The sequence below is a fragment of the Artemia sp. Qi Xiang Cuo genome, chromosome 6, assembly GCF_049724085.1.
Source record: "Artemia sp. Qi Xiang Cuo chromosome 6, ASM4972408v1, whole genome shotgun sequence".
In the NCBI taxonomy this organism is placed as follows: Eukaryota; Metazoa; Arthropoda; class Branchiopoda; order Anostraca; family Artemiidae; genus Artemia; species Artemia sp. Qi Xiang Cuo.
This window is the reverse complement of record NC_142799.1, coordinates 67,010,049-67,032,440: the sequence shown is the minus strand read 5'-3', so window position 1 is coordinate 67,032,440 and position 22,392 is coordinate 67,010,049. Positions and strand designations below refer to the sequence as shown.

Sequence of the window (22,392 nt, the reverse complement as noted above, 5' to 3'; positions counted from 1 at the left end):
CTTAAAACATTTTTGACTATTTTCACAGTTGAGTTATTTTTCCTTTTTTAAGGTAGTTATTAATTTCGGATTCAGTCTTTTCTAATAAATATAAAAACTCTTGAACCTTAGAACTGTTGCACCCAAACTAGCTTTAAACCCCTTTAAGAGCTTTACCACCTCAAGCTGAGCATCCAAACACTAAGTAGTTCTACTATCTGCGATCATTGTGGGAAAATGTCGGCTATATCAGGGCACGGCACGCTTGTCGCAGGTCAGACCACGGAATCAGGATTTTATTTTTAAAAAGGACCAAATTTAGAAGTATATCGGAAAAAGAGACTACATGAAAAAATGCAGTTAATTTGTATGAAGTTATTATTGCACCTGATGGGGCTTTGCTCTTCTGCAGTGATTGGCCAAATGCTTTCTTGGTAGTCTAGCCATTTAAAGACTACGTCAAAGAACGACCGTTGCTACCCGGCCAATTTTTTCAGTAACCATTAAGTTTGAAATTATGAGACAATAATTTTGTCTAATCCAATATAACCGAAACGAGCCTTTAATACGGTCATGTTCATCCCAAAAGAGCAACGAAGATGAAATGACGATGCTGTTATCAAATCGGAGTGTACCTCTGTGAAGCTTTTCCTAACTAAATTTATTATAAATTATTTTAAAATCATTTTTTTTAATAACAAAAGGTTTTTAACCACATAAATTTTCTTTGAAATGAGCCATTGAACAACTCTCGAGGATGTTCCACTGCCTAGCTATCTGAGGAGGGAAAGAAAGATGCCGTATATGCAGAATATCGTGGTTGCAGCCACTTTTCTTGATTTACAAGCCAATACATTCCCCTTGTTGTTCAAGCCAAGGAACAGTAAGTTTCCTAAATAGGGGTTTCGGACAAGGCGGCTCTAATAGTTTAATTTTTGTTTTTATCTGACTGTATTTTTAGGAGCCATGGGCAGGGGCGAATATCCAGTATTTTTATTCGGTGGGGGGGGGGGGAGGGAAAGAGGGGTCCATATCTGGATAGTCAAAGGGCATGAGATGTATAATACTTTTTCTCCACATTATTGGCGGGGGGGGGGCAACTTTCCCCCTTGCCACCTCCAAACCACGCCCCTGGTTATGAGTTATTGTAGGTTTTTTTTTTAGGGATGTGATCGTCTCTTACTAGGCTGCTAGCTACTGCTGCAACCCGGTTAAGGCAAATTTTCTCAGGCTCGTAGCCTTTGATGGGTAACACTAAACTTAATGAAACTTGTATATCTGGAATCGGCATAATATGCATTTTTTTCTCAGAATGCGGGACTGAGCTTAGGCAATGAATAGGTACTATTTGGAAGATGAAGATGGCTTTAAACGATTGTTTGCCTGTTATTTCAAGCAAATTAATGTCCCTGTTTCAATTCTAAATTCTTGGCCAACCTTCTGAAGACCATAGGCGGGCGTGCCTTGTTTGCCTCTCATTCCAGGCAATCTAACGGTCCTGTGTCAATTTTAAATTCTTGGTCAACCTGCCTGGGACTCTAGACAGGCTGGCGTGCCTTTCCAAGTATTTGTCCAATAAGAGATTCATACTTATTCCCGCCATTTACCCGTGCAGCCATTTAAACATTTGCCTTGAAATTACTTGGACTATCTGTCTTGGCTTTTTCTTTCTATGATTAGCCATGTCTTGATGCAACCTACTGCAAAATACTTTGATTTTCAATTCAGATTGTTTCCGAAACTTCAATTCCGTTGATTTTGAATTGAAGTTATCATAGTCCAGGTGCCAAGACCTAAAAATGTAACACCTCCATGACACATCTGTTTCACGCAATCTGACAGCAGTTTCTAGTCATATCAAGCCCGCTGATTACAATTATACCTGGGAATAGGTACCTCTTTAGGGGTGCTTGACCCTTAAAATGACCTGAAATATTAAATAGTACTATCTAGTGAATTTCACTTGCAGCCCAATACATTTTGGTCCTTTTAGCTGCAACTCAACGTAACTGAGCAAAAATGTAAGCAAGTTAGTGATTAAAAAAAAAAAAAAAATGAAAATTGAATAAACTGTCGTAATTAGTTTATTGAAAAATCATTTATAATCGTTATTGGATATAGATCTAGATATAGACTAGATATAGTCTTTCGATTTCAGGGCTAGCACTATTTCGTAAATTTGAAGGTCACAAGTAACTATTGTATGACTCATACTTAGAGCAGCAGAAGTGCACTTAAGCTTCTCCAGGGCAGCTGCAATTACATCTGGATTTGATGGAGGGCTGGGTATGATAGGCAAATAGCCAATTCTTGACACAGGAATGTCTCGACTTCTGTTGCTACCGACCGATTCTTGACACAGGAGTCTTGACTTCTGTTCCGACCGTAACCTAAGGCTTTTAGAGTTAGTACCATTGCTGAGGGATATTTAAATAACAATGATAGATTATGATTATCTTTTTCAGTCTGTCTTTTCATGAAGAGCACCATGCACTTTTGATGGTACTTAGCCTCAAGTCTCACTAATGGAGCATCTTTACACCTCATCCACAATTGAGGTTCCAAATCTTTCAGTCTTTCTACCTGCTTCTGAATTCGTCCTTTCTTGAGTTGTTATCTGCTTTACATTCATTTTCTTTTTTGTGCTGCCTTTTAAGCCACAAAAAAGACAGCACGACTTGTATTCAAAGTTCCCTTCATGTGAGTTACTGTCTCTACACAGTGTTTGCCACCTTTTAGTTGACAAACACTGTGATTGAGTTTGGTTAGAAGACTCCTGATGACTTTTGCAGGAATAGAATTTCTGGCGGCATACTATGTGCCAGAACAAGTCTGTTTTAGAAAAGTTAGGCTTTGTAAAACTTTTTCTCAATGCCCTGTAGCCAAATGTACATGAACAGTTTGATGCCAAGAAGGAAATCACACGTTGAATGTCTGTAACTTTATGTAAAGGAGCACTTTGCATTTCCTGACACAATAGGCATGATTCTGGTTTAAATACTGCATTCTTTGGACTCTGCACCAGCTTCAGGCTTTTTGAAGAAAGTTGATCCATTCTTCTGAAATAAATCCTGTTTCAATACTACTGGAGTAGTTTAAATATTTTCCTGTTAATGATATTGTAAGGTCACAATATATGAAGAGAGAAGAATGTAACAGAAAAAGATATTTTGTAATGCTAGATTCATACATTCTTGCCACTTTTCAGGAAACTAAGCCCCTTTTTTTTACCATGTAGTGCCACTTGACAGAAATCAATTTTTGTTTAAAAAAGAAAAGTTTTGAATAAGATTTTACAGATTTATGAAAAAAGCTCAAAACAGATATGATTATTATAATTGGATAGAGTATTGATTTTTGAATCAAATGGTATGTTTACTTCGTAGGCTGAGTTCCAATACACCTACCATGGTAAGTTACCATAGTAAGCTCACAACCTGCAGAATAACATGGTAACAAGTGACCATAAGGTGACACCACTAGATTAATCTTAAGACAAACATCACAATAAAGAATTAAACAAGATTTCATCAGAATTTGCTTCTCTTGTGGAAGCAAATAAGTGAATCAAACACTTAATCTTGATCTATTCATTCTTGTAACATATGCACTGTAACCCCAATACAATATTCTTGCTTTACAGTAAATCTCTGGTATTACTAAGAAATTGCAAATATTAACCAGAGAAGTGTTTATTATAATATGATTTTACTTTTTTAGGAAAACTATAAGGTAACATTTGCAAGAATATAATTTATGGTAGCACGCTGTGCTGGACCAGGCCTGTTTCAGAGAAATGAAGCTTTTTTTTATAAATTTTTTGCAATGTTCTATAACAAAATATTCAAGAGCAATTTGATGATAAGAAGGAAATAACGCATGAAATGTATATGAATTTATGTAAAGGACCACTTTTAGTTTGCTGACACAATAGGCACTGCCACCACCACTGCCATCTATAGTATATTCAATGCTATTGTGTCTGAGTTTGCATCTTTGCTGGTAACTTGGAAAAAGTTTCTGAATTATTTTAAGGTCTTTTCCTGTTGTTGTTTACCCTCTAAAGATAGATTTTTTGTCAAGTAGTGTTTGTATGACCTTCTCCAATTGTTAGAATAAGCCCTTTTCACTGGGTGTTTTCACCAGCGCCATCTTTTTTCTCGGGTAGATTGGCACGCCATCTATAGTTTCAATTTCCTATAGTGCCATTTTTGATTCCTTATTGTTAAGAAGCGTACTGGGAACGACCAGAAGAGTGGAAGGAACCTCCCGCAAGCGACGTATTGTACCCGCCGGTATTAAGTTACCCGTAAATTGAGGGGAACAGTTGAGGGGGTCCTTACACTTCCCTTGTTCCTAGGTTCTTTCATTTTGTTTGTTTTTATTCAGCGCTCGGCACGTGCACTTGAAATAGACATTTTTGGATAATTATTAACCTGCCCTACGGATAACGACTTGTGCTTGCTGAAGGACTGATTGTGGAATAGTTACGGCACGTCAGCATGACTGACTACAGTTATGTTTATGCGCCGGTATTGAACTTTATAGAAACGGCGTTGCGATATCAAGATAGCGTAACGAAAGATGCAGCCGTGATTACAGCTGTGAAATTTTTTACGAGGGAGATTCTTCGAGAAAACCATGAAAAACTGAACGAGATAGCAGACAGTTTTGGTGAGCAGTATGTGAAAGAATGGCGTAGTCAAGCTTCGAGAGAAACGCTAGCCAGTGATATGTATGATACTGTGAAACTATTGAGCTCTGTAACTGAGTTTAAGACACGGTTCACCATTTGGAAATTATCTTAAGTACCGAAAATTCCACAAGACACTTTTACAACCTTGTGTGTGAAAGTTAACGAATGCACGGATAAGATTGACAGTGTTATGGAACAGTGCAAATCTGTGCTTCCATCCCAGGGTGTTTGGCCACCCTCCCACAGCCTGTGAAAGCTTTACATCGGGTTTTCATCACCAATGTACCCACCACAGAAATTGACTCCTGTTCCAAGCAGAAGCTGTTTATTGAAAGACATGATAGTGATGGAGGTATGTATCATATACAGCAGACCAAGTCCGGTCTGGTTGCTTACATGAAAAGCCTCAATTCGGCAGCTTCACCGCCAACTCCCTGAAGTCCTTCACTGACATAAGTGCTTCTTTTCGTGAGGAAAAGTTCTTTGCGATCGCTAAGTTCGTGCCTCTTGCCACAACAGAAGATGATGTTGTCTCTGTTAATCCCAAGCTAGTCAGTGCCAAGCGGTTTGGACAATCTGAGACAGTCAATCTTACCTTTAGTGACGCCGACTCCCGAAATGCAGCAATCAAATGTGGGTTATTCATTGGTTATACTCACATCAAAGTCTTGCCATTCAGACAAATTCCCAAGCAGTGTTTCAAGTGTCAGTCATTTGATCATCTTGCTAAAGACTGCACCAGTACCATGCGTTGTTCCAGATGTGCTGGTTCCCATGAGAACAGTAGAGAGAGCTCCTGCCGTTCTCAAACAGTGAAATGCGCTTTGTGCCCGGAACCTAATAATGGTCACCCTAGCTTTAGTTTGCAGTGCCCAGCAGTCAGACGAGCAATACAGAAAGCTTATCCTCAAACCCGAAAATGAACGAACTATCTATATTTTGCCGCAATGTTTACGGCCATAATGCTGCCAAACTGGACTATGTCAAGAACTTGTGCATAGCACATAACATTGTTTGCGTTCAAGAACACTTGTTAACTACCGATAACTTTGGGTTTATTCATTCAATTCCTGCTAAATCTGTGCACATTCATGAGGTTAAGCGCTCCAGTGCAAGGGGCCGCGCTAGTGGCGGACTTGCGATATTCGTTGACGACAGTATCGACTGTCGTAAACTTGAGTCGTGCGATTTCTACCTAGCAGTCGAGTTCCCTGGCCCCAGTGCTTTCACGCTGGTCAGTGTCTAACTACCAACTAACATGAACACGGATCTCAGTGAAAAACGGTATGCCGAGGCTTGCGGTCGACTCGGAAGACTGCTCCCTAAACTGGGGAATTCGCGGATTTTAGTCTGCGGTGACTTCCAGTGTGACCCTCTCTTGAAAGGAAAGTTACAAGACGTTCTTATGACATGCATTCCGAGTGAATGTACTCTTTACACTAAAGATCAAAACTTTACGTTCATTCACAACTCAGGAAGCACAAGCAATATTGATCACGTCTTTTCAAACTTCACTATCCCCTCGCCTATACAGGTGGATTCAGAGCATACAGCAAGTGACCATCTCGGTCTCAAGCTCTGTGTTCCTTTTAGTCGCGCAGTGAAACCAAGAAATCGAGGTTACATAGAAAGACGCGAGTGGAAAAAGATTAATATTGATCTGTATCAGTCGACGTGTGACGAAATTTTGGGCAAAAAAAAAGTTCCATTTCAGCTTCTGGTCAATGGGTGTGATGACAAAATTGCACTCAACACATATTGTGCTGAAATCACCCACGCACCAAAAGCTTCTGAGTCTGCATCTTTACCTGGTGCAGTTATTAAGAAAGGTACTAGGAAAAGGGGATGGAGCGACCATCCTTACGTGAATCATGCTAAAAGGAGGTCTAAGATGTGGTATTCAGTGTGGCGCGAATCCGGCAAGCCTAGGTCAGGTACTGTTTTCAATCTCTTTCGTAAAACAAAAAGAGAATACAAAGCATGTGTGGATGAGCTTAAAGTGGAGGAAGCAGAAACTGCTTCGAAAGAGGCTATCCGCGACCCGCAAATTATGTGGAAAAAGTTTTCAAGTAGTAGAGTGCAGCCAAAGCATTGTGCCACAGTACCTGAAGAACAGTGGTTAGAACATTATTCGAAGGTTTTCGGGTCAAAAAATATCCCTTTGGAAAATGAATATGATGAATCGTTAAAATCACGTCTTGGTTCGCTTCTGAAACAGAGAAATTATTTTGTGGTTTCTAAAAATAATGTTTCAAGTGCTGTTAGCCAGTTAAAGGGTAACAAGGCTACCGGTCTTGATAGTGTTAGTGGTAATCATCTACGCAATGGTTCCCGGCTTTTTCTTCAGCATCTGCAACTACTCTTTCAGATGTGTATAGATAGTGCGACCGTGCCTAACTCGTTCTGTACTGGGATTGTTACAAATATCCTCAAGAAAGGAAAAAACGCGAATGAGTGTGGAGGCTCTAGGCCTATTACTGTCTCAAGTACGCTGAGCAAAGTGTTGGAAAGATTGGTTCTTAGCGAAATTGTATCGAAATGTGTTATAGACCACAGACAGTTTGGATTTCGAAAATATCTCAGCTGTGCTTTTGCCCATAGACTTCTAAAGTGTATTCTTGCTAAGGCTGAACTACTCGGGTTGTCCGTGTATGTATGTAGTGTCGATAGTTCTGCTGCATTTGACTCAGTCATCCAGTCTGCTGTTTTCCAGACCTGCTTGATGCTGACGTGAACACCCATATATTAACTATGCTATCCTGTTGGTACTCTAATAGCTATTTAAGAGTAAAACTCGGCCTTGAAAGACTTAGTGCGCCAGTTAAACTAAATAGAGGGCTTCGACAAGGCTCAGTTCTAAGTCCGATATTATTTAACACTTTGACTTCTAAGGTTACACAATAAATCTCTGGTGGGCTTAGCCTTGATCTTTGTGATCTGAGTCTAATAAGCTATGCCGATGATTTACTTATGTTGAGTTTTTCTCTGAGTCTATTGCAGGATAATTTAGATAAGCTTGTATCTGGCTATAGAGCTATTGGTCTGCAAGTTAATGGTAAGAAAACTGTTTTTCTGGTTTTCAACTCAACGAAACGGGATGCACCAGAACCAACTGTTTCAGTAGATAGCGAGATGGACATTTCTCTTGGACAAGTATCTTATTCCAGAGCCTCGTGAAGTTGCGGTACTGCATGAAACCAATGCTAGAAAAGGTGCACTGGAGTACCTTTACGATTTCCTTCTGTTGCACGTCATGTACGAGTTGTTAATGTATATAGTATATATAATCTAATGGATTATTTTTGAAGTAATGTTTTTTTTTTCTCTTACTCCGCCATGTTTTTGTTTTATTGGTGGGCTAAAATAAACTATCTATCTATCGATCTATAATTTTGGTTGAAATACTGTATGCTTTGGACAGTGCATTAGCTTCAGGCTTATTGAAGCTAGTTAATCCATCCTTTTGAAAGAACACCAAAGTTACAATACTGTTAGAGCAGAATAAATCTTTTGTACCTTACCTGATATTGCAAGGATTTACTTTATAAAGAATTTAATTTAGAAATAAAATTAAACAGAAAAATATACTATAAAATGCAATCTTAGATTGTAATAATATAACTGCAGACTCAATTGGATCTACTTTTGATTAGAAGTACATCTGAAATGGTTAGTGTTATGTATAGTTAAAATGATTCAAGCTAATCAAAAGCCTCTAAAGAAATTTTAGACAAATCTAATGGTTAACAATCTACATTCTATGTGGTATAATAGAGATTCTATAGTGCACTGTTGAAACAGTGATGAGCAATCCAAATGCTGATAGTCTTACTTTACTTCCTGTATGTGTGATGCTCCAAATTAAAATATGTGATCAGACCCAAATCATTGATAGAATCAAGACCAAAACAGTATCAAAAGGGTGGAAAATGACTTAAAAATGGAAGGAAACTGTATGATTATTACAATATTGGGTAAAATTATAGATTAAGAGTTTTTAACTATTTGGGTAAGTAGCCTAGTTGAACTAGACAAATAAAACTTGAAGAAACAGATCCAAAGCCTCAACAATGTCATGGGAAGGTTTTTTGAAGTAGCCTACTAGCCCCATCACTTTTTCTCCCCAGAGGACACTGAGGTATAAAGACTATAAGTAATTTTTAATGTTATAAAAGTAATTTAGATTCACATCTCAAAAAAGGCACTAAAAGAGCATTTTGAGCCTTGCTTGATCCTTGATATAACTTCAAATTCTGTAGTCACAATAAAAATTGTGCTTTCAAAACTTAGACACAAATAAATCAATAAGCTAAACAGCCAAAACTAAGGTAGATAATTTCTGTCAAATTTAGCCTACATTGCCTGTCTCTTAAAAAAACTCCCAAGGGTATAGTCTAGCCTATATTACACCCTTAATTCATTCCTGATAATCTCATTTTCCTACCTAACTGCAATTTTACAAGATAGAAAAAAACTCATCTATAGCTCTGCCTATTGTTAAAAAGAAAGGAATTAAGAAAAGAAAAAGGACTGATAATTTCCTATTTAAGAAAAGAAATAGCCTAAGACTGATATACAGGCTTCTGAACCTGATAATAGTTGCTTTCAATGAGATAGCTAAGGAGTAATAATACTTTTTTCTTCGTAATTTAATACTCTATCAAAATATAATGATTATTCCCAATAATAATTTTCTGTAATAAGTTTTAAACTTTATTTGTTTATCATTATTTCTTTTTCTTCTTTAAACTGCACGCGTCGCATAAGCCTTAAACAGATAGCGCTACAAACTTGAAATGTAAACAAAACTCTCGAGATAGTTTTTTCCTAATCTTTCAGGTCATTTCTAAGGGTCAAGAACCCCTTTGAGCTTTCTATTCCCGGGCATTATCGTAAGCAGCGTGTTCGATACGACTAGAAACTGCTTTCGAATTGCGTGAAACAGATGTGTCATGACGACCTGAAAATAAGCATCTTTTTTTCTATTGGCGCCCGTACTATCAAGTATTTTGCAATAGGTTGCATCAAGACATGGCTAGTTGTAGATAGAAAGAGAAAAGCCAAGACAGATAGTCCAAGTAATTGAGAGGCAAATGTTTAAATGGCGGGAGTAAGTATGACTCTCTTATTGGACAAATGATTAATTGATTAAAATGCCTAGATTAATTTGCTTGAAATAACAGGCAGACAATCGAAGCTAAAAACCGAAATTTTCGTACCAATAGATACACCAAAAAAATCAGATGTTTATGTTGATTTCAAATTTATAAGTTTCTTCAAGTTTAGTCTTACCCATCAAATATTACGCGCCTGAGAAAATTTGCCTTATTTTCGAAAAAAGGGGGAAACACCCCCTATAAGTCATTAGAGGTTTCAAGCTCCTATATGCAAAAATAAGGAACTTTGTGTTTCTTGCCAGAAGAAAGATCATGGGTGCGTTTTTATTTGTTATTTTTTTATTTTTTTACTTCTCAGGGGTTATCGTATCGATCAAGAGGTCATAGAATATCGGGAGAGGGGTCATTTAAACGGAAATTGAAAGTTCTAGTGCCCTTTTAAGTGACCCAAAAAAATGGAGGGCAACTAGGTCCCACGCTTATTTATTTCCCAAATTTGTCACTCGATCAAAATTTTGAGATAGCCATTTTGTTCAGCTACTGTGTCTTGAGAATAACTTAATCCCCCACAGTCCCCGGGGGAAGGGCTGCAAGTTATGAATTTTGCCCAATGTTTACATATAGTTTTGGTTTATTAGGAACTATACAGACGTTTTTAGGGGAGATTTATTTCTGGTAGTGGGGGTGGGTGGTTCGGGGGTTACGTGGAAGGATATTTCCATGGAGGAAGTTTTCATGGGGGAAAGGACATTGCTATGAAGGGAGTGCCGAATTTCCCAGTATTATTTAAAAAAAAACGATCAGAAATTAAATAAAAAAGTTTTCGACTGAAGATTTTTCAACATTAAAAATTAAAACGGACAGAAACAATTACATATATGATTGAGTTCGTACCCTAGTTAATACATTGCTCTTTACGCTAAATTTTTCTTAGTAATTTCATAAAAGTTATTTACTCTAATTAACGGTCTTTGTGATTAAGAGGTCATTCTTAAAGAATCGGGTAAAAATTTGAACTTTAGCGTAAAGAGCGAGGTATACGTAATAGAAATATACGAATATAGAAGTTCGTTACGTAAGTGAAGTCGTAAGTTACGTATATTTATTACTAATAAAAACGTTCGTAAATAAAATTAAACAACTTTAGAGAAAGCCATTTAGCCAAAATAAAGTAAAATTAATATGGAATTTTTTTTTAATTATTTATATACGGTGAGCCAAAATCAAAAGCTGCATTAATTCAAAAAAGGTCAGAAATTAAATATAAAAAAATCAGGTTTTTTAACTGAAAGTGAGGAGCGGCATTAAAACTTAAAGGAACAGAAATTATTCCGTATATGAAAGGGGCTATTCCCTCCTCGACGCCTCGCTTTTTACGCTAAAATTTGACTCTGTCTCACAACTTTATTTTTAAAAACAATACAAAACTTTAGCGTAAAGAGTGGGGCGTTGAGGAGGGGATAGCCCCTTTCATATGCGGAATAATGTCTGTTCGTTTTAAGTTTTAATGCCGCTCCTTACTTTCAGATAAAAAACTTTTTTTTTTTTTATTATTTAATTCCATTCAAGGACGAACTCAAAGAGTATGGGTAACTTATAAGAGTTGGAATTGGCGCTAGTGTCGGCAAAAAAAAACTATCAACGTCATCTAGCATTTGGCGACACTTGGTATTTTAATAATACTTGGCATAGTAATAATAAGAACACTTACTTTATTACTGCTACTACTAATAACTCACCACAGCACCAGGCCGCCTGAGGCCAACACAGCTACGCACGCTCCTCCTCCATCCCAATCTACTGAAAGCTTCCCCTTTTACATCCTCTCAGGAAGTTGCCATTTTCTTTAAATCTTTCTTTATGACATTCTCCTACCCCAACCGCGGACGACTTGCTTTCCGTCTAGCCCTAGACGGTTGGCCGGAAAGGACTATCTTCGGCTATCTGTCTTCCTTCATCCGCACAACGTGCCCTAGCCATCTCAACCTTTCTTTCATTACAGCCCTAGAAAGCGGGATTGAACCACATTTTTTGTACAATATATTGTTTGAAATACGGTCAGTCAGCCGTGTACCAAGAATAATCCGTAGGCAATTACTCTGGAAAACATCTATCAAAACCTTCATCCGTTTTTTGGAGCGCACATGCTTCAGAGCCATATTTGACCACTGTCATCACTGTGGCTTCTAATGTTCTAATCTTGGTTTGCAGACTTATCTTCCTATTCTTGCAAACTTTTTTTTAACCCTGAAAAAACACCCTGAGCCTTGGCTATTCTACTTTTAAAATCTTCACTGCTCCCACCGTCTGAACTAATAATACTACCTAGGTAAATGAAGCTGCCCACCTGATCAATCTTTTCGTTACCCAACGTCACCTTTTTATCTTCACTTATTCCTAGTCTTAGTGACTTAGTCTTCTTAACATTAATTTTCACCGTATTCTAGCAACCTGAACTCGCAAAACCTCTAAAATTTCATTCATTTTGCTCATATTTTCATCTAGGATGCTTAAATCATCAGCATAATCTAAGTCCAGGAGATTTTTTCTCCCTATTTGATTGCATGGCCTCCCATTGCCTTTCCTCTGCTTCTTAAGACGAAGTCTATCAAAATGATCCATATAAAGAGGAATAGAACACAACCCTGCTTAACTCGGGATTTAATACAAAACCAACTGCTAACCTCACTTCCTACCTTAACCACAGCAGTGTTAATCTCGTACATCGCACTAATCACTTTAATGTATTTGTCTGGTATACCATACAAGGATAAGACCTTTTATAAAGCTCTTCTATCAACAGAATCAAACGCTTGCTCATAATCTATAAAACTGAGGACCAAAGGTGTTTGACAACTCAGGTTCTTCTCAAATATGAACCTAAGAGTGAAAATTTGGTCGACACATCCTCTGCCTTTCCTAAAACCGCACTGTTCTTCTCTTTAAACTTTGTCTACAGCATCTCTCATTCTAAAAAGTATCAAATTACTAAGTAATTTGCTACCTACAGAGGCCAGACTAATGACTCGATAATTACCACACTCACTCTTATCCTTTTTTATACAGTGATTTAATTAAGGGTTTCCTAAAATCGTTAGGTACTTCCCCTTTTTCAAAAATCATATTCATAATCTTCAGTAAAGTATTTATAACCTCATAGCCACCATATTTAAGAAACTCATTTACCACACTATCAGCACCTGGAGCCTTATATTTTTTTAATCCTTTTAGTACTGTCGCTAATTCTTCGTCAAAAAGCAAATCTTCCTTCCCCTCCAAGGTATCACAAATGTTTTCATTTTCCTCTACATCTTTTCCTGCACCTCTGTCTCGGTTTAGGACATTCTCAAAATGTTCTGACCCTCTCTCTTTAACTCTTTCCTTATCACTAACTGTGGTCCCGTTCCTATCTTTAAGAGGGACAAGTCCTGATTAAATACTCCCTCTTAATTTATTAACATGCCAGTACAATATTTTACTTTTATAACTTTAATAAATATTTTTTATAACAACATTTTTACTTTTATGACTTTAGTAAATCAAATAATATTAACATTTTGATTACTAAACATCAGTATGTGTATGTAAAACTGACAATGCAAATTTATTTGTATTTTTTTCAGCAAAGTGTAAATTATATTCTGGCCTTGGGAAGGCATATGGGTTTTGAGCCCTACTCATGTTAATCTCTGCTCGTTTTGAGTTTGACTCGATTATTTATTGTAATTTCTTTTCGTTTTAGGTTTCGTTTATTTATCTATGCTCATTTGTGGTATTTTTACGCTTGATAGATTATTTTATTCTATTTTTGCTCATTATTGGTCTATTGGAGCTCTTTACTTTTCTTTGACAAACTTGTTTTATGGAAAAAGTTTTTTTAATTAATTTCTGTTTATTTTATATTAACATAGCATTTTCAGAGAAATCTAAAATAATAGTTTAAGTATTTTCGTTTTCCATTAAACTTTATAGTTAGGCCTACTATTTGTATGCTGGATAAAATTTTTCATCAGTTTTTTAACAACATATACCCTTCTAAAAATCTGGATATAAATATTAGGGTTTAATTTAGTTTCATACCTCCTCTAGTTGACTTGAAATGGAAAATTTGATACCATTCGCAAAAAAATCTGTTAACTTTCTTTGATACCTTGGATACACTTACGCTATTTTGATTTGGTTAAATTTTAAGAGCAGAAGTAGTCCCGAAAGTTTGAACTTAATACCCTCAGTCTTCTTGGGATACTGCTGAGATGCCTTATTGGGAATTGGCATTAACACAGTGCATTTTGATTTAATCTTAAGGCAACATGTAGTTTTTAAACATCTTAATCTTAAGGCCTTTCGATTTCCAATCGAATGAACCCTTTTTGAAACGACAACGTTTACTATAAACACTTTATATGCCCCCAGGACATAAATTACAACCCTTACCCTAAGGGCTGTTAGGGTGGTTGTCATCCTCTAAGACCTAATTTCCAGAACTTTCAACTACGTTAAACACACAATTTTGATTTGATGTGCTTGGGGAAATGATGGGCGTGAGAGGGGCGGTAGTCACTCTCCAATGACTTTCAACTATTAAAAATGGACCTAGCCCTTTAAATTTCCAATCATATGAGCTCTTTTGAAGTTTCTACAACAACACTTTCAATAAAAAACTTATATGCCCCAGGGTATAACTTACAACCCTCGCCCTGAGGGCTGGGGGTGTCATTTTCAAAGACTTAATTTCCAGAACTTGCTACTACGTTGAACAATATGGCTATCTGAAAATTTTGATTGGATGTGTTTGGAGGAACGGTGGGCGTGAGAGGGAGTTAGTTACCCTCTACTCCCTTTCGACTATTAAAAAGGGCACTAGCCCTCTCAATTTCCAATTGAATGAGCCCCCTTTTGAAGTTTTACGACAACTCTATCTAAAAAAAACTTATATACCCCTTGGCATAACCTACAACCTTTGCCCTTCGGGCTCTGGGGGGTTTGTCATCCTTAAATACATAATTTCCGGAACTTTCAACTACGTTCAACAAAACAGCTATCTCTAAACTTTGATTGAATGTTTTTAGGGAAATGGTGGGCGTAAGAGGGGGGTTAATTACTCTCCACTCACTTTCGACTATTAAAAAGGGCAATTTCAATTTCCAATCAAATGAGCCCTTTTTGAAATTTCTACAACAACTTTCTATATAAACTTTATGTGCCCCCAGGGCATAACTTCAACCCTTGCACTGAGGACTCTGAGGGGGTTATCATCCTAAAAGACCTAGTTTTAAGAACTTTCAACTACGTTGAACAAAATGGATATCTCAATATTTTGATTAGATGTGTTTGGAAAAATGGTGAGAGGGGCGTTAGTCGCTCTTCAATCACTTTCAATTATTAAAAAGGGCACTAGCCCTTTCAATTTCCAATTGAATGAGCCCTTTTGAAGTTTCTACGACAACGCTTTCAATAAAAACCTTATATGCCCCAGGGCATAACTTACAACGCTTGCCGCGGGGGCTGGGGGAGGGGTTCTCATCCTTAAATACCTAATTTCCAGAACTTTCAACTACGTTGAATAAAACGGCTATCTAAAAATTTTGATTGGATGTGTTTGAGGAAAAGGTGGGCGTTAGAAAGGGGTTAGTTGCCGTCAAATCACTTTCGACTATAAGACTGGGCATTAGCCCTTTGAGTTTCCGATAGAATGAGCCCTTTTTCAAGTATCTATAACGAAGATTTCAATAGAAACCTTATAAGCATCCAGGGCATAACTTATAACCCTTGCCCTGAAGACTGTGGGGGAGTGTCTCATGAAAAACATCATTGCTATCCAGGGATCAGCTACACCGAACAAAATGGCTGCCTAAAAATTTTGATGAGATGTGTTTTGGGGTAAAGTGCGCGCGTATTGGGTGTTAGTCGTCTACTGAACACTACCAACTATTGAAAAGAACGATAGATACGTTAAAGTCTAGTTAAACAGACCTATTCTAATGATATAATGACAACTGCTTAGACACGAAGTGCCCTGCTCTAAAGGAAAAAAATAATAAACAATACTTTGTGCCAACATCGTTCTTATATGCCCCCAGGGCATAACTTAAAACCCTTGCCCAGAAGGTTGTGGGAAAGTTTCCTCCTCAAAATCATAATTTTCTATCTGGAAATCAACTACGCTGAACAAAATGGCTATCTCGTAATTTTGATTGGATGTGTTTGGGGGAATGATGGGCGGGGGGGGGGGGCTGGCTAGTTGCCCTCCAGTCACTTTCGACTATTAAAAAGAGCACTAGCCACTCCAAGTTCCAATCGAATGAGCCCTTTTCGAAGTTCCTACGACAACTCCTTCGATGCGAAGTGCCCTAGTATGGAAAAAAAATAATACATTGTGCCAACATCGTTCTTTACTTAGGCAGCGCAATCGCGCTGCCTGTGATATCAATAACAATACTCCTATATACCATAGGATCTTGTATTGATCGTGCCAGTCTTCGGTTTACTATAACATAACTAATAAGGTTAGCTGTCTTACCATCACGTAAATACCATGTTAACTTATGGACTATTTTATGACCAAACACCGTATTGGTTATAACTAGATTGTTAAAACTAAAATTGTCCAAGTCCGTAGCCATTACTGTTTTCTTTTCCTACACCACATTTACCCAGGCCAGGATACCATCTATCTCTATTTCTACCGACCTGGGCGTTAAAATCTCCTAGTAAAAGCATCATATTTCTGCCTGGGACCCTGTCTATTTGCTCCTGTAACTGTAAGTAAAATTCATCTAAGTCACTAGTATCTTCGTCAGCCGTTTCTACATGGGTATATACTGCTATAACTGATACACTGAACTTTTTAGTCATAAAATGAGCAATTAGTAGGCTATTCTATTATTAATACCTTCCCAGCCTAAACAAGAATTAGCAGCTTCCTTATTCATCATGAGCCCTACTCCATGTCTATGTACCCCATCCTTCGTGCCTGAGTAAACAAATTCTATATCACCTAATTTCATGCTTCCTACCCCTGGGATATGAGTTTCTGAAACTCATAATACGTCCAGTTCGAATCGTCTGAATTCGTCAGTGAAAATGTTCATAGCCTACGAATAATGCGATAGTCATTTTTTAACGTCGTAGCATTCCAAGTTCCAATGTTCATGTTTATTAGATTATTGAAATTATTTTGGCCTGAGGAGAAGCAAAGATCCCAGATACCAGTGCAGGACGGGGATCACATATCTTCTCCAGTCTACACCGGTGCGCTTAAGCCGGCTTAGAACTGGACAGCAAGAAGACCCTGGGACCTCCAGTATGAATGGAGGCTTTGTGCAATCCTTGGCCCATCTTGGTCACAACATGGTTTTCAACACTGGCGATGCTCTTCCATCAACAAGAGTCGAAATCCTGCACAGACAGTCTCAAGCCTATTACCTCCGACTGATTATATATTTATACCTACAAATATTATGCTTCTACGGGGAGACAGCCCATAGTAGATAAATTAGCTAGGGAGAGGTTTTTCAGCCCAAAAACGATCGTCAAAACAGACCAAACGCAGAAAAATTATCCATTAATCAGAATACCTTGCGAATGCTTTGTCGTTTACAAGGCTATACTTCTTCGAGGGGCGCCACTTGTCAAGTGGGGATAGAGTTGACCGCAAGGTCCCCAGTCTTGCAGGTACTCTGAAAGGGTCAATGCAGCTCTTTGTAGAGGCCGTTGTCCATAGATCTGGATCTTACGACCTGCCGCAGTTGTCCTCCTATAAGGGATCCTCCCAGAACGGTGTTCTGCTTCACCTTGCAATTTAACCCATTACTGGGAGGCTTGTAACTCACGGGACTTCTGTACACGCCGATGTGCCCTCTTGAGTGTACATTTGAAGGGTCTTCTTCCTCCTCCACCTGTATTTATGGCCCCGGGCGAGGGTGCCCTAGTTTCTATTATGGACCCCCCCCCAGACAATTGGTAAAATTTGAGTAGTAATAAGTATCTGATCTCAGTTCCTGACAGAAAAATGATAACAGAGCTTGAAAAAATGCCAAGTGCCGTCAGACGCTTGATGGTGTTGATGTTTTTTTTGTTTTTTTGTCGACACTAGGCCCAGTTTCCAATCTTACAAGTTACCCATACTTTTTGGACGAATTGCTATTTTTGCTCCATATGAATATCCACTAAAGCACAATGTTTGGCAACATGTCATCCTTCATCTAGAAGACTTGAATTGGGTTCTTAACCTTTCTTTCATTATAAACCTTAGAAATTGAGATTGAAACATTTCTTCGTAAAACTTTTTTTATGTACAGTCAGTCAAACGAGTTTTTAAAACTATTCTTAGACAATTCTTCTGTAAATCTCTGTAAATCCTCTCTAAATCCCTGTAAATCCGTTTAGTAAATCCCCACCCTTTTAAAGTGCCTGTCTTCCACCGCTCAGTGAAACAGTTTTTCAGATGATTTTAGCTAGAAATGGGATGCCAGATTCTTCGCCAAAATCTGGAACTTATTCCGAAATACAAAAGTGATACAAAAGATAGGTTTCGTTCTGAACGTTTTTGATGCTTTTAAGTAAGGTTTGGTATTCAAGATTGATAAGTTGTATCGATCGAGGATTAATTTTAGTTCAATTGACAGCAGTCTTTTATTTAATCATGTGTAGTTTTGACAAATATTGCTGAAAGTGTTTTCAAAAATCAATTTTCTACTCTGGTCTTTTTTTTCAGCAGAAAATGAAATTATATAGTGACTTACCTGGAAGAGCTGAAGGTCTTAGAAATAAATTCGACTTGGCAAAACGAGGATGGACTGATGATGAATTAAAAAATTCTTCCAGAAAATGACAATATAGTGTGATAATTTTCGAAAAAAAATATGTTTGAAAAACAACTTGAATTTGCTTATGATTCTTGTGATATCGTGAAAGAAGAGGGATTGGGCAAGAAAAGGAAAATTGTGAGAGTTTGCTATTTGAAGTGTATGCCTTTGCACTTTTTGCTTTTGATTTTTGCTGCCGAGAAGGAAGTCTCAGATCATGTTTTGTTTTCCCAAAGATGTAACTAGGGTATTGTTCACTTACTTTTCGTCAAGTTTGATCAATATTGCTCAGTCCACATTCTGGTAGCTGTTCTGATGGTAAGAATTTAGCGGCCCCTATAAAGTCTCATTTTCAAACACTTTATTTAAGTTGGCCTCTGTAGATAAAAGAAGTGTAAGCAGCAGGTCTTGTAGTAAGAATTTCACATACTTTCTGTGGTCTGATGGAGCTGAAATTTTGCGTGCGCATTGATATTGAACTGAAATATATCTTAGTGGGCCCGTGACCTACTCGCCGAGCTCACACAGCTGCCTTTAGATCAATACCGAAATTATGTTTGAAAATCTAACTCCCGCTTTGTACATTGTTTAGTTTTAGCACATTTGTAATATTAAGTTTTTTATTATTATTATTTATTTTATTATTGAAGAACATTACGATTTTGTTCACAACTCTTGTAATACAGTGTAGAAGACAGTGTAATATATATATATATATATATATATATATATATATATATATATATATATATATATATATATATATATATATATATATATATATATATATATATATATATATATATATATATAATTTAAGCTTTCAAAAGGTGCTTACGCTTTAAACCATTTGACTTGTTGAAACTAGAGGAGTAAAATCTAGTTGATGTCGAGGGGTGACTAAGTAAAATCAGGAAGACATAAAATTATGTAAGTTCGAAAATCTGAAAGGAGTCTGGATTTACGGGAGCAACCATTATTAGAAAATGAGTTTCAAACATCAGATAGAGGAGCTATTTAATCTGCTATTCATTTATTAATGGTTAAAGTTTTTATTTAGGTTTAAATGCACGAAGGAATTTCCTAAGTTGAGTTTAAAAAATAAATACAACTAATTATAATTGCCTTATGTGAAATTCAAATGGAATTCCTCGTGAAGATGAAGGTGCTATTCCTTTTCGGAAATTCTCCTTATTTTGTAATTTTAAAATATGATCTCAAGCCCAAAGGGAGGAGCTCCCCAAAAATAATACAATGCATTACCAGGAGACCAGGTGACCATCATCAATACTAAATTTTGCTTTTATTTCCATCATTTCCTCTATGAAATTAAAGATAAAAATCAAAATTCGGAACTTATTATATTTTTATTGAATTGATTGCGTTTAAAAGTAGGTCATAATTTTGTTGTCGTGTATAATGGTCGTATGTGACATATTCGTACTTTTGAAACAACTGTAATACCCCTTTGCTAAGCTATTCTAAAACTGAGGATCAACAGGGTAATGTAGGTCAATAAGATCAAAGTATAATTGAATGTTGCTCTGCTAATCTTCCTTTTGAGAATAGGTTAGCAAATGGTGTTTTGGAAATTCTCTCTAGGGTGAAAATATCAGATATAATCTTTAGGCGTTGTAGCAATGGTAAACTGATAATTATGAAAGCTTCTACTTGATAAGTATTATCATAGAAGTGTGTTGAACCCAAAGTTGGGATGTTTTATTTCGTGCGACTTGCAGACGGTTGATGCAAAAGTGTGTTACACCTCCTGTAAATGTGCCTAGGCCAATTTGAAACTTTTTTTTACTAATTTCAGATGCTCATTGTGCAACTATCACGACTCCATTCTTTCTTTATTCATGCCTTATGTTGATGTATCCTCTTTTGTTTACCTTCATCCGTATGTTTCACTGTATACAGTACTCTCCCTTCCCATCTCGTCTGATAATATTTTTTATGCACAATCATCATTGGAATTACTCTTCCATGCGTGCTTTGTTCTAATTAAATAAAAAAAAACAAGTTTTTAAACTGAAAGTAAGGAGCAACATTAAAACTTAAAACGAACAGAAATTATTCCGTATATGAAAGGGGCTGTCCGCTCCTCAACGTCTCGCTCTTTAAGCTAAAGTTTTTTATTGTTTTAAAAAATAAAGTTGTGATAAATAGTAAAAAATTATCGTAAAAAGCGATGCGGTGAGTCGGGGACAGCCCCTATCATATAAGGAATAATTTATGTTAGTTTTAAGTTTTAATGTCGCTCCTTACTTTCAGTTTAAAAAACTTGTTTTTTTTTTATTTAATTTCTGATAATTTTTTAGTTAATGCAGCTCTTATTTTGGCTCACCGTCATTGAATGAGTAAACAAAATTTGCATAAAAATTTTACTTTTCTTTTGCTAAATGGCTGTCTCTAAATTTGGTTCTGACGTAATTTACAAATTAACTTACGTAACGAACTTCTATATTCTTCGTATATTTTGCTTCTGGCAAAAAATACAGAGCTGCATATTTTTACAGATATGAGCTTGAAACCTACGTTCTTGGGTTTTATGATACACTGAATTTGATGGTGTTAATTTCAATAAAATTCTTACACTTTTAGTGGATGTTTCCACCCTCCTTAAAAAATCAGGTCAATTTTCTCAGGCTGGTAGCCTTTGATGAGTAATATTAAACTTAATAAAATTCATATATTTAGAATCAGCATTATAATCCCATTCTTTTGATATATTTATTGACATCAAAGTTCCGTTTTTAAAAGTTTCGATTACTATTGAGGCGTATCGCTTGTTTTTTTTATTGTTTTTTTTTTTACGTATATGTTATTACGTATATGATGGGGTTCTCCCCTTAGTCAATACCACGCTCTTTACGTTAAAAGTTAAAAAAAATTTTAATTCACAAACCCCTGAATCACAAAGGCCGTTTAATTTTTTATTGTTTTTTTTACGTATATGTTATTACGTATATGATGGGGTTCTCCCCTTAGTCAATGCCACGCTCTTTACGTTAAAAGTTAAAAAAAAATTTAATTCACAAACCCCTGAATCACAAAGGCCGTTTAATTGGGGTTCTCCCCTTAGTCAATACCACGCTCTTTACGTTAAAAGTTAAAAAAAAATTAATTCACAAACCCCTGAATCACAACGGCCGTTTAATTAGAATAGATAGCTCTTTTGAAAGTACTAAAAAAAACTGTAGCGTAAAGAGCGATGTATTGACTTGGGGGAGAACCCCCTCGTATACGTAATAATTTCTGTTCATTTTAAGTTCTAATGTTGCTTCTTACTTTCAGTTGAAAAAACTTGTTTTTTTTAATTTAATTTCTTATCGTTTTTTAAATAATGCTTGGAAATGTCCGAAATGTTGGAAACGGCGCCCCCTTCATAGAAATGTCCCTTACCCCAAAGAAACATCCTCCACGGAAAGATTCTCCCGAGTAACCCCCTCCTCCAGCCCCCCCCCACCAGAAAAATTTTTTTTCCTGAAAATGTCTGTATACTTCCCAATAACCAATACAATATGTAAGCAATGGGCAAAGTTCATAACTTGCAGCCCTTCCCCTGGGAACTGTGGGGGATTAAGTCATCGTAAAAGACATATTTATTAGATTTTCGACTATGCTGAACAAAATGGCTATCTCAAAATTTTAATTGGGTGACTTTGAGAAAAAAATGAGCGTTGGAGGGGGCCTAGTTGCCCCCCATTTTTTTGATCACTTAAAAAGGGCACTAGAACTTTTAATTTCCGTTCCAATGAGCCCTCTTACGATATTCTAGGACCACTGGGTC

General features: G+C 36.8%; 1 protein-coding gene across 4 annotated transcripts in view; it reads left to right on the top strand.

Annotated features, from left to right (window-relative positions):
• LOC148951532 (uncharacterized) overlaps positions 1 to 19,293 on the top strand; it is a 92,511-nt gene extending 73,218 nt beyond the window's left edge. For 2 of the 4 annotated variants that reach the window (XM_089090318.1, XM_089090320.1), the window contains exon 5: positions 18,509 to 19,293. In XM_089090318.1, coding sequence (XP_088946444.1) covers positions 18,509 to 18,625 — 117 coding nt within the window. In that variant the 3' untranslated portion in view covers positions 18,626 to 19,293. The remainder of the gene's footprint in view (positions 1 to 18,508) is intronic. The other 2 variants (XM_089090319.1, XM_089090321.1) reach the window with 2 other exon arrangements.
• Positions 19,294 to 22,392: the final 3,099 nt, after the last annotated feature.